This window comes from Pundamilia nyererei, unplaced genomic scaffold, assembly GCF_000239375.1.
Source record: "Pundamilia nyererei isolate P.nyererei 1_Seehausen unplaced genomic scaffold, PunNye1.0 scaffold00179, whole genome shotgun sequence".
Lineage (NCBI taxonomy): Eukaryota > Metazoa > Chordata > Actinopteri > Cichliformes > Cichlidae > Pundamilia > Pundamilia nyererei.
The window spans coordinates 518476-531000 of NW_005187580.1; the positions used below are offsets into that span (position 1 = coordinate 518476).

A 12525-nucleotide genomic window follows, 5' to 3' on the forward strand; every position below is an offset into this window, starting at 1 on the left:
GCATTCTATAAAGGAAGAAAAACAGAAACTCAAAATTAAAGCTATGCAAGAAGTCCCGAGTCACAAATAATCGAAAAATAGCAAAGACCCTAGGATTATGACAGATAGAAGGTTATCAACTTTGCTAAGATAATTTAATATGTTTTGTTTAACAACACATTGCCTGTTTGTAATTTTTTAGTAATGCTTTGTAAGCATCGTGTCAAGCAGTCATACCACCAAAATCCACACTAGGAATTTCAGTCATGAATGAAATGGTATTTGTTGAGGTAGGAACTTTTTGAAGACAACCCTTGCTGTCCTTTTCCTCCGGCACCATTATGAGGTCAGCAATTTGGGGTTTTGGGGTTCGTGTAGTATTATGCAAATGTTATTTTCAAACACGTGCCTGCAAAGTTAACTACGAGGTATGAAGTAGATAAAGTGCTTAAAGTGGACAAAATAAAGAAATCCCTGTATGAATGTGAGCATCGCTAAGGGCACTAATGCACTAGTCTTAGTCGTTTTTTCTGCCTCTTTATTGGTAGCTTACCAATAAAAACCCAATTAAAGAAAAAACATCCTGCAGTAGCATTGCATTACTTGGTCAAGCTGCATCTTGGGAAATGTAGGATGTACCCCAAAAAGTTGTAAGGAAATCTCAAAAAAAAATTGGGATTTCCTTACCTGGATGATTGAGCGTGCATCAAAACAAAATGTAGGATACTAACTGCAGGCGAAAGCACATTAAATCCAACTTTTTTGTCCCTATGCGACCCATATCCGATCATGGTATGTCAGTGTGAACAGCACAAATCTGATATGTCCAAATCCGACCTGGGTCCCTTTCGCATGTGGTCCTGAATCCGATACATATCTGATGTTTTAGAAAGCGACTGTTGTTTGAATGGTCATGTCGCATTAAATCCGTCTTTTACGTCACTGACACAAGACAGACGCCAATTATCAGCGCCCGAGAAGACAACGTGAACGCTTCCTGGCCATCCAGTGTAGATGTTAGTGAAACTGTTTGGAAGACAACGTTGGAGAAACGTGAACATTTTATTTGTACTGTATAATCTGCAGATTCTGACAGAAATCTGCAGCTATCCTTTGAAGCACCGCTCCTCTAAAACAGCAATAAGGATAATTATTAGGCCATACTGAGGTCTTGGGCCATGGTCCATTTACTGAGGTCTGCTAGTCAGCCGCTAGACTTTAACTTCATTATACATAAAGAGAAATAAGGAACACATCCACATAACCGTCTATAACCACATTTTCTTCTAATGTTTAAATGCCTTATGCTCTAAAACAGCTAAAACAAAGACAGTATGTGAGATACAGCTCTTATCATCACTTATTCAAACTTTTTTCAGTTGCTGTGTGGACGGGAAATCCCCCGCTGGGTCAACAGACTGGCGTACTTCAGCTCCTGCATCCCTTTCCTGCAGAGCTGCCTACCCAAGGAGTGGTTAACCCCGGCCGCCCTGCAGAGCCACATCAGCCTCGGCCTTCACAAAGAGGAGCATAACGAGTCGAGCGACGAGGACCCTTCGTCGCCGTCTGGAGCCACGGCCGCTGGCTCGGGCTCCTCCCACAGCTGTCGTCACACCAGAGTGTGACGTGACCTCTGGACCTTCTCACCACTGCTTCTGATGGCATTTGTAGGCTTGAACAACCACCTGACCTCATACTGTTTGTCCTCTGTGTAAAAGAGGCAGGAAAAGAAGAGTTTCCTTTTTGAAAAGAGAGCTGCTGCCAGAGACTTCAGGCCTACAGACTTACAGAGAAGCCGTTTGTCCTTTCAGCAGACGACAGCATGACGAGGGCATGCTTTTCCCTGAGCCCTGAAGTGCGTGTCTGATTTTGACAGTGACTACTTGTAGATCTGAAGTTTGTAGTATGTTATTATTAGTCTTTTCCACAAACTTTGAAATCTTTGTCAGCCTTGTTCCCTGCCCTGCCTTCAGAGCTGCTTTTGTAGAATGACCACATAGACACTGGATGGTTACGTCAGCAGGAATCTGCTCGACTCCAACAAGTTCTCGTTCGATAACCTCTATGTGGCCTTTGCCTGATGTTGTTGATTCGGCTTTCTTTGTTTGGAACTTTTCGTTGGCCATTTTAGAGGGTTAACGGGTAAAAAAAAAAAGGAAAAAGATTTGATTGTTCCCTGAGTTCAATCTGAGTGAGTAAAAGTCCTGCATGTGGAAAGAAATAAACAAAAGATCACACTTAACTTACTTCAGATAGAAGCTCCTTCTTCTATTTTTTAAAGCGATTACCTTCGTTCAAGCTTGTTTTAAACATAGACGGTTTGAAACAATCAAGGGCAAACAGTGCCGCTGTGCACACAGCCTCGGACAGCCCAGTCACGATCTGTGAACATCTCAGAGACACAAACACAAAGAAAGTCAAGCTGCTACTCTGACAAATATTGACTTTGTGACCCAGAACACATTTTGTCTATACTTTTATATCCAAGTGATCTTTATATTATAAAGGTGCGTTAACTTACAGAAAGGGAAAATAGACATTTACAGACAGATTTCCCCTGGATGACATCTTTTTCACCTTTGAGACCGAGCTGCCACGAGAAAGAACGACAGACATTCAGTGTTTCCTCTAAATTGCAGAAGTCATTAAAGATAATGTTCTTTTTAAATACCCCTGTTGGCTCTCTTGCCTAGATTTAAAATACAACATAAAGTCCATGTTATGCCTCTACAGTTAATATCGAGTTACAGCCAGCAGGTAAACATCACTGAAGCTCAGAGTTATATTGTGTTTGTTTAATCAGACTAAGGCGTAGGACTGGAAAAAAAGACCTGTGGGGCTTTTTCTTGACTGGGACCAGTCACAGAGAGACACCTGGTTCCAACCAAAAAAGGAGGTTGTTGCACAGTGTTTGTGAATATTAAACAAGCCATATACAACATGTTAGAGGTGTTAGCGGAGGATTATGTGACCTTTTTACAGAACCATGCTAGTCCTTGTAACTAGTTCCTGTCATGCTAAACTGAGGTAGACAGTTTCTTAGATATGAATCCTATGAACATTAGCCTGGTGATAATATCGCAACAGTATAAAAGAGCATTTTTCCTAATATAAAACTGTTAACTAAGTACATATTATATTGATTGATTTCCCCAGTGATGTTTTTACAGAAAGTATTTGAGCCTTTTAAAATAATGAGTCATTATGAGGAGATAGAGAGAGAGAAGCTCACGTTCTCAGAGGGGGGAAATTGTGATGTCGTAAAATTAGTTCCAGTCACTGCAGGTTTAGCATACATGTCAGTAAAAGACGACATCAATGACTTTGGACCCTGATTAAGAAACTGTTACAACGATGAAGACCTGCTCCTTGCTTGAAGAAGACGAGGCCACGTGTTTGAATCTTTGTTCCCCTCCTCTCCTGCTGTGGTGCGTTGAAGGACAGCTTTCTTTTCTCAGGAAGGAAATCACATACTTGTAGTAGTGACAGTCATCCCGTTCATAAATGGGCTCAAAAGTGCAAATTAACTTTTTCATTTTATTTTCTTCTTGTTCATAAATAAGCTACCGTATCTCCCTATATGTTGGCATATTCTTAGTTTTTTTGAAGTGTGCTGTGATCAACTTTTTGGTTCATTTTGAGTTGATAGGGAGAGGGAGTGTACAGTGATCAGTACTACATGCTCAAAAGTCTTCAACACTTTCTACAAAGCAAACCAGACAGGTTTTTTTTTTTCTGTTGTACTGTGTCAACCTAAACCTTGTATTTGTTTTTCCTAACCCAGGACAATTTTAACAATGATGATAGTGCTAGAATAAAAGAGATGGAATCCTAAGTGATGCCTGGCTTCTTCTGTTATAGTCCAAAATATGGGCACTGGAGGACCATAACACATATATTTGTATATTTCAAATTATCATTCACATTTTTAGTATAAAATACTTATTCTTTTATCTTTTGGATGTTCAGTACTGCGAAAGAATCATGAACCACCCCTCATTTCTTTATATTTTAATAGGAAAAGGTGAAAGAGGTGCAGCAATTTATTTAAATGTGCAAAGATACATGGAAATACAAGAACAGGGTTTGTACAGTTTTAATGAGTTTGTTGAAGCAGAGAAATTGGCGACAATGTTGCAAGAAAGAAGCCATTAAGAAAAGACAGGAAGGAAGGTCTGACTGAAGAAACTGAAACAAACAAAGAGAAAGTTAGAAAAAAGGCACAGCTTTCCAAAATGTTTCCACGGGAGTGTTAATAGTTAAAGAAAAATAATTTAAAAATGTTTGCAGTGCAGTAAGAATAACACATTTTTTGGTCAACTTGAAAGAAATGCATATGTGAAAATAAAAGAGAGATCAGAGGTCAATTGGGACTATCCATGTGATACTTAGAATCCCAGTTTACCAGTATTGTTTCCTAAATGTTGCCAATACAAAGAAAGGCTGTGGGATTTTAAGCATAGTGTTAAAGATAAAAGTCATTTTTTGTAAGTCTGGCCATATTTGACCTTGAAGAAGAGGTCAGAGGTCAATTGTGACATAATATTTCAAATCTTTTAAGGTATTTTTTTTATATGTCGACAATACACACGAAACAGGTTACAAGACTTTTTGTCAGCTGTTGACCAATAAATCATTAAGTTCACCTTGAAGACATCAGTGGATGTGAGACAGATTTTAATGGATCATTAACATGAACTCACTCTACACCCCTACAAAGTTTTATCAGAATTAATTCAAAACTTTTCAAGCTGTCTTGTTTACAGACAGAATGACAGGCACTCATGCAAATAATATCGAACGCATCGCCTCCTTGGTGGAAGTAATAAACAGGAAGCCAGATAAAGTTAAAGAAAAAAAAGAACGTGGATTGCAATAAAAAGTCATTTTCAATGAAAGGTGTGCTAGTTTAAGATTTGATATGAAATAAGGAATACAAGAAAAAGATTTAAATTAAAAGGTCAAAGTCTACACCTTTACATGCAGTATTTTGTCTTTTTACATGCAATTCTATTTTTTACTCTTATTATTTTATTTTAACTGCAATTGTATGCATTGCCTTTTGGTATTTTGGAAAAACGTGTTTGACATTATTATTAGTAGTAGTAGTAGTAATTATTTTAAAGACTTGCGTTTTAACTTCCTAACACAGCCAGGCTTTCATTTGTTCATGCCATGGTAAGAGGTACTTATAAATTGGTTTATAAAGAACAAATTCAATATTGATAAACAGAGTAAGAGTTTTGTGAGTGGCAAGTTTACGCTTAGGTTTGTGCTTCAGCACGGTTAGGAAATGAGGCCCGTAGGGCTTGCGATACAGGATGTGAAAAAAATGTTTTAATTTTCTTGAAAACTAACCCTACTTGTGATATATTATGTACTAATTTTAATAATCCTTAAGGAAATAATATCATAAAGGAGTAAAATCATTGCAACTAGTATGAAAATTACTTAAGATTAAGGCATGCAGAAAGCTGCGTACCCAAGAATAGGCTGATATGAGTTGCCAAATCTGTGTCTTATCCTCCTTTCAAGTATTCGAAGACGCTAACCTTAATGCATGTACTCGTTTGTCGTTTGCACACATTCTTTGTTATTTTATGTGGATGGTTTATTATTTTAGCTGTAAATATTACTGGGGGTAAAGCCCATGGCTCTCACAGCGTAAACCTAGTTACGCGTTACCTGCTGCAATCACGTGACACTGTGAGGGCAGCAACGCATTTTGCGGTCTCTGCTCTTTTTATGCTCACTCGCCATTTTGATTCAGCACAGTCGGTGACCTACTTTGAGCAGGAGCGAGCCAGCAGCGAAAGCAACAAGGCCCAAGCAGCTCTGTTAGGAACAAAGAAACAGGTGAGCGGTTATTAAAGCGTATTTGTGTTATTTCAAGGATTTTGCGATTTTTGTCAAACGTTAAATTGGCGCGTTCTTCACGCTGAAACCGAAGTTAGGTCACAGGCTAGCTTCGGCTAGCTGGGGATGACCTCGAGGCGAGCGTCAAGAACGAAATTGCGATGAGGCCTGCTTGTGCTTACTGTTACCCAGCTAATATAGCACATTATTTGTCAGATCCGCAGTCTTTTACATCCCCTTACCAGCGATCCTCTAATTTAAGGTAGGATTGCAATAATAATCGACGCCGATGGTTTATCTGAGGCCGATTGGCAAGGCCCCAAGTCATTTTTCTGGTGTCTCATAATCGGAGAGAATCGATTATTTAATCATTATTTATTACCTACAATGCAATCGGACTATTTTTTTTTCTCCTTTGATGCAGATCCATTGAGCTGTTTTAACGGGCCCCTTGATCGCCGTTGTTGTGCTGTCTGCACATTTCATATCGCATAAGAAGAAAATGTGTGGAAATACCTGTAAATATTGATAAACGCGCTTTAAATTACAATTTAGCCGTGAGAATGATTGTACGGTTTCAGTCAATAGCTCCATACAAAACCGTCTTCCATTTTGAGCTCGATGATGCAAATAGCCTGCGAACCGTCGGGGTACGCTAAGCCCTTTTTTGTTTTTTTTGGCTTACAAGCTAAACTACACTCGTTTAAACCGGAGAGGGATCATGGTGCGTGTTCCGATCCTGTTGAGCTTTGTTCAGTTTGCCAGGGGCCTGTTTTTCACCCTAGCTTGAGTGTATTGCAAGTCTCTTTACGTTATTTGTCATGCAAATCTAAAACGGATTAACATAATTAATTTTGCTAAAGTTTCATAAAATACATATAGTTTAAACTATCTGCTTTTTTTTTCTTTTTGTGGTTAATATTTAATTTAGAAAATGGTTGATTAACTTGTATTTTTGCAGCGGATGTGACCTTTGTTTCAAGGGGTGTGGCCTGCTTATCTTGGCCATAAAAGGCAGCACATGACTAGCACATAAATAAAAAGCAACGAGTAAACACTGAGCTAGATGCTGTTAACTAATTACTCTTTCATCTCAGCTGATAAAATCATCATGAGTGGCTGCCGTGTCTTCATTGGACGCTTGAGTCCTCACGCCAGAGAGAGAGATGTGGAGAAGTTTTTCAAGGGCTATGGTCGCATCCGTGAGATCAACTTGAAGAATGGGTTTGGCTTTGTGGTGAGTTTGAGCATTTTTTTTGTGCAAAGTGAGAGTTTTCAAAGTGTTTTTGCTTATACATAATCACATTTTCCTCTTCCTTTCAGGAATTTGATGACCACAGAGATGCAGATGATGCTGTGTATGAGCTAAATGGCAAAGAACTGTGTAGTGAACGGTAATGATGTTGTCTTTATGTCTTATTTGGTGGGTGTGGGTCGGTTACATTTGACTTTTTTCCAGCAAGATATAATTGCTACTTTATCGCAGCTTATTAAGTTTATTTTTTGAGAACCTTACAAGCTGTTTATACTCTATTACCGAGCAGCTTCTTCATTTTATAAGTAAATTTCCTTGGCTGGTCCCGGTTCCTCTTTCTGTGCTGTTAGACTGCCACAGACCTTTTAAAGGCTCATTTGTGAGTGTTTGACACAACTCATGAGGCCCTTCAAAACAAGAAGTAAACATTCAGACAGTGGCTGGAAAGGAGAACTAGTTCCAAGTTATTAAGAATAATTTCTCTGAGCTGATAACTTCTTTTTCCTCAGTCTTGCTTATCGCAAAATAATGACGTCAGGCTCCCTGTGGTGGAGCTGTCGCATGCCTGAGTCACATGGAGCACACACATTTAATCAGATATAATTACTTTGTATATAATCTGATAACACTGATTGAACCTCTTTTTTTGCCCATCAGGGTCACTATTGAGCATGCTCGCTCCAGAAGAGGAAGAGGTGGCGGCCCTGGAATGGGACGTTTCGGAGGCGGCGGCGGCGGTGGTGGTGGTGGCGGCGGCGGCTATCGTCAATCTCGCAGCAGTGGATCCAGGTACAGCACATTTTCAGTAGCTTCCTTTAAAACAAAGTAATAATTTTATAAAAAGCACTTAAAGATAATATTCATGTAAAAAGAAATAATGATGTTAAATAAATAAAATTCTAATAAATGGACAGATGCAGGTTAAATATTGATATTAGGTTGTAAACCTCTGACACGTGATAACAGATCCTGTTACGTGGAAACTGGGTGTGACAATAGTTTATCTGGTCCAAAGTCAAATACAGTCCTGTGACAGCTCAACCAATATTATACAAGCTGGAAAGATACACATACAAATTTGCATACATGTGGCAGGAAAGTAGGATTGAGAGTCTCTAACGGACTACACTAAAATAGGATTGGCCAGTGTTGAGTTTCACCTCTGAAGCAAACTCAAATATTTACAGAACCCTAAGGTAGACGGTGAACGTGACGAGACACCAGCCGTGTTTTCAGGCACAAAGGCAGATCCAGATGCGGATGCATTCACCGGATCTGTGCTCCTTACAGAAAATGTAATCAAAGCTGTGCTGGTGTTTGTTGCCTCTGCAGATATGGCCCTCCAGTGCGGACTGACCACAGACTCGTTGTGGAGAACCTGTCTTCGCGGACGAGCTGGCAGGTAAGAGACAACAGGACACAAGCTTTTTAAAATGACCTAGTTTTGTAAAGGAGCAAAATTAATTTTATTGGCCGGGTCAGTTTCTTTAAACACACAAGGTACAGAAAACAACACATACCAGGAAATTTTCTATTTACTATAGGAAGCCCCCTAGTGTTTATAAATACTTTTTCTTTTTAAACACTTTTTTTTTTCTTTTTCTTTTTTTCCTCCACACAAAAGCACATTTTATTACTGATGCCAGGCATTCTAACAAAAACATTTAACTGTTTTTATTTTATTTTTTTTTCAAACAGCTGCTCTGATATGGTTTCCTTTGTATCAGAGGTAAATGCACACCCTCCACTGGGTGTCACAAGTGTGTAGCGCCCTCTGCTGGTTGTTTTTCTGAATAGTGTCCATTTGGTGCCTTTCCTTACACGCAGTTGCCGCTGATGTAAAGTCTTGGCTGGGCCCAGTAACGGGTGAGAGTGGTCTAGCGCAGGATACGGTAGCCTTAGGAGGTCCGTAGCCACAGTCTGGAGGTTCTGTGGGCTGGCACTCCCGACTGATGTAACCCCCCTCAAATCCACGGTCCCTACACTCTCCCATTTGGGTCTTTTTCTGTTGCTGATGGAGCTGTGGGGGGTGTTGGGTCGGGCGCACACCCCTCCTCCTTGATCTCTGGTGGTTCCTTACTTGTGGAGGCCGGATGCTGAGTCAAGGCCGAGGGCGTTTCTCAAGGGCTTAACACTGCATTGGTTCCCATTTGCTATTTGGACAAGTGGCTCTATGCTAATATCTTCCTGGGTATGGAGCGGTAAGTAGCATAAAACTCATGTGATTGGGTTTGTTTAGGGTCGGGTGGTAACGGGGTGTAGAGTTACAGTCCTAAAGGGGACTCACGTAAACAGTGTATCTCTGTTGAGCCAAATCTCTTTAGAACTAATACATCAACAAAAAGGAAGTCCACATTAGGGGTTTTTTCCACCTACCCATAGTTTTGCCTGTAAGTACATAGCATTATCTCAATCGTATAAATAGTTGGCATACAGAAATTCATCCGTTCACCCAAAAAACCAAACACAGTTCTATGTTACCCTTCAGGCGTTTTATAATACAATTCAATCTGGTTTTGTTTGATGTGCTTAAAAATATAATTTAAGGGTACAAAAGGAATTTAAAAGAATAAATAAATGAAAAAGCAACACTTGTCCACTCTCAAAATGCAATTTGTGTGGCTCTTTTGTTTACGTGGCCTCCACTGAAATGGAAGCTTATCACTAAGTGACAAACGTCAGGACTAGATGACCCAAGTTTCAGTGGTTTCTTGCTGCCTGTTCATTTCTCTCCCTCCAGGTCTGAGAAGGCTCTCACTGACACCTCAGGTTTCATTCCCCGTTGCTAACCCGCCTTTATGCTTTTAAAAATAGGACCTGAAGGACCTGATGAGGAAAGCAGGGGAAGTTACCTTTGTGGACGCTCACAGACCCACCAAAAACGAAGGGTGAGTTGCTGTTTTTTGAGTTGAGCCTTTCTGTATTCCTAATGTGAACTGTTTGTCCACTAATTTCTCTTTTCATGCAGGGTGGTTGAGTTTGCATCCCGCAGTGACATGAAGAATGCCATATCCAAGCTTGATGGGACAGAACTGAATGGTCGCAAGCTGAAGATGTTTGAGGACAGCAGAAAGTAAGGTTTTTTAATTTATTTTAGGTTGTATCCATAAATTGTTCAGGAATTTTCAAGGTTTCAAGTCAGTTTGACAAACTGTTAAGAGATTTAATATTTTATTTTGAAAAGCCGAAACATTGTGTTGTAATTGCGTGCTCTCTCTCTCTCCCCGCAGTCACAGCAAGAGCCGCTCTCGCTCCCGCAGCTACTCCCGCTCAAAGAGTCGCTCCAGGAGCCGCAACCGCTCCAGGAGCCGATCCAGATCCGCCAGCCGGACTCCCGAGAAGAAGACGTCAGGAGGGGGCAAGGCTTCAGCCAGATCCCCGTCCCGCTCCAAGTCTCGCTCCAAGTCGCGCTCCAGATCTCGCTCGCGTTCACCTGCACCGGCTCAGGACAAACAGTCTCCCCGCTCTCGTTCCCGCTCTCGCTCTCGCTCCCAGTCCCGCTCTCGTTCCCGCTCCGCCTCAGCAGACAGCAAACACTGAGATGGGTACACCTGTATGTTGTAACATAGACTTGTAGTTGCTCGGTGTGGGTCTAAGTCTTTTTCCTTTCTTTTTTTTCCTTCTTTGTTTTAGTGAAGGGGATGCATTGCCTTTTTATATGGCTTCTTTTGAAATAAAGACTGTCATTAATGACACTTTCGTGTTTATTATTTGTAAATCTTAATTTTGGATGCGTCTCCGTAGAAGGAAGTTTTGTTTTTGTGAGATTTATGTATCCCATCTTTGTACAGGCATTTCATATATATGAAATACTCAGTTGGTGATGATGCCCGTTACAGTCTAAGCTGTCTGCCATGTTTTGATTCCATCCAGCACTCTGTGGCTTTTGGTCACGTCATTGATTCTCCAAAATGTTGACGAGTATGTTTTGGTAATGCGAGCTCCCGGTTGTTGCTGTGATTACGCTTGTGATGACGTATTTGTACACGTTTCATTCACTGCCCTGATATGTGAATCTGCAAAGACTTCAGCTAGTTATTTGTCTGGATTTTTTTTTTCATTTTTGTAATGGATTTAGATTTGTTTTTAAATCACGGCCTTATTCCACCTGCTGAGTTTTCTTAATCTCCACCCTATTGGGTGTTGAGGGCCTGAACACGTTTGTCTCTAAATAAGTTTATAATTTGATACTAATAAAATGCCCACTGCATTTCCTTTCCTTTTTTTATGTCAGTTTTTTAAAATACTTTGTGAATGTGGTTCAAGAGATTCACATACGCATTAAAATTTCTGCGATTGAACTCAATAAAGCTTCACAACTGTTAATTCTGTTCGTTTGTTGTTTCTCAGTCAGTATTGAGCAACATTAATTAAAATTGGAGGGTTTGCAGTGCAGGTGCTGCAGCTTTCTTGTGTGCACATACAGTAGTGGATAAGCTTGAGAGTGAAGATTAAGCCAAGCTCATAACTACCACAAGATCCTGTTTGAACACGTGTGGCTCAAACCTTGTTGTAATGAAGCTGATATAGCAAAGTGCAAACATTTATGGGTTGTATTAAGATTTTGACTTTATTTCAAGTCCTCTAATACAATTCAAGGTTTTTTGTTTAGATATTCTATGTATTGTACAATGAAGAGGCACACAGGGTGAAAGTCATTGGCTCTTAGGTGTAATAAAACTGCAGTTGTGTTCGAAGTTTACATACACACATAGGCATGAATGTGGTAATTTGCTGCTTTCCATGATTTCTTTGAACGGTTCTTTTTTCGGTGTGGATACAGAATATGTCTTTAATGACTTTAAAAACAATTCTGAATTTATTTTTGGCTCAGTTATATAAACATATTTCAGATATTTGGTTAAATCCCCCTTAGCAGGTTACACCTCAACTAGATGCTTTTGGTAGCCACAAACAAGCTTCTTGCTTAATTCTGGCTCGATATTTGACCACTACTCTTGGCAGAATTATTAAATTGATTGCATTTCCTGCTACTGACCTGTTGAGGGTACTTGAGTTGAGATCAGGATTTGGGAAGACCATTCCAGAGTGTTAGCTTGCTCTATTCATATCAAACAACCAGTATCTTTGTATGTATCTTTGGGATCATTGTTTTTTTTGGAACCCCAGATTGTGTCGAAGTTTCAACCATCTAGCTTTTGATTTGAGGTGAAGTTTCTGTGTACATTATACCACCTGCTTTATGCAGTGCCAAATCCTAAATAAATGCAAACTTGTGCACCCAACTCTTATTTTTTAAGAAGCACTTGTTTTTGACTTTTGGGGCTGGTCCCAAAAGCGAGTCACTCCCCATAGACTTCCATGTTAAAGGGCCCAACTTTACAGGATTATAAAAGCTAACTATAACAACATCATGGGGCCAAATGTATTTGGAATACATCTGAATACTGGGCACACATTTGACTAACAGGTGT

General features: G+C 40.0%; 2 protein-coding genes across 2 annotated transcripts in view; both read left to right on the forward strand.

Annotated features, from left to right (window-relative positions):
* Positions 1 to 3805, forward strand: part of LOC102206520 (desumoylating isopeptidase 2) — an 11293-nt gene extending 7488 nt beyond the window's left edge. Inside the window, exon 3 of the mRNA XM_074312091.1 lies at positions 1327 to 3805. Coding sequence (XP_074168192.1) covers positions 1327 to 1604 — 278 coding nt within the window. The 3' untranslated portion in view covers positions 1605 to 3805. The remainder of the gene's footprint in view (positions 1 to 1326) is intronic.
* Positions 3806 to 5714: 1909 nt separating this feature from the next.
* srsf5a (serine and arginine rich splicing factor 5a) lies at positions 5715 to 11416 on the forward strand. Its single transcript, XM_005746501.2, has 8 exons — positions 5715 to 5835; positions 6933 to 7072; positions 7159 to 7229; positions 7748 to 7879; positions 8423 to 8492; positions 9905 to 9978; positions 10059 to 10163; positions 10321 to 11416. The coding sequence occupies exons 2-8, from the start codon at positions 6947 to 6949 to the stop codon at positions 10628 to 10630; spliced, it is 888 nt and encodes a 295-aa protein (XP_005746558.1). The 5' UTR covers positions 5715 to 5835; positions 6933 to 6946; the 3' UTR covers positions 10631 to 11416.
* Positions 11417 to 12525: the final 1109 nt, after the last annotated feature.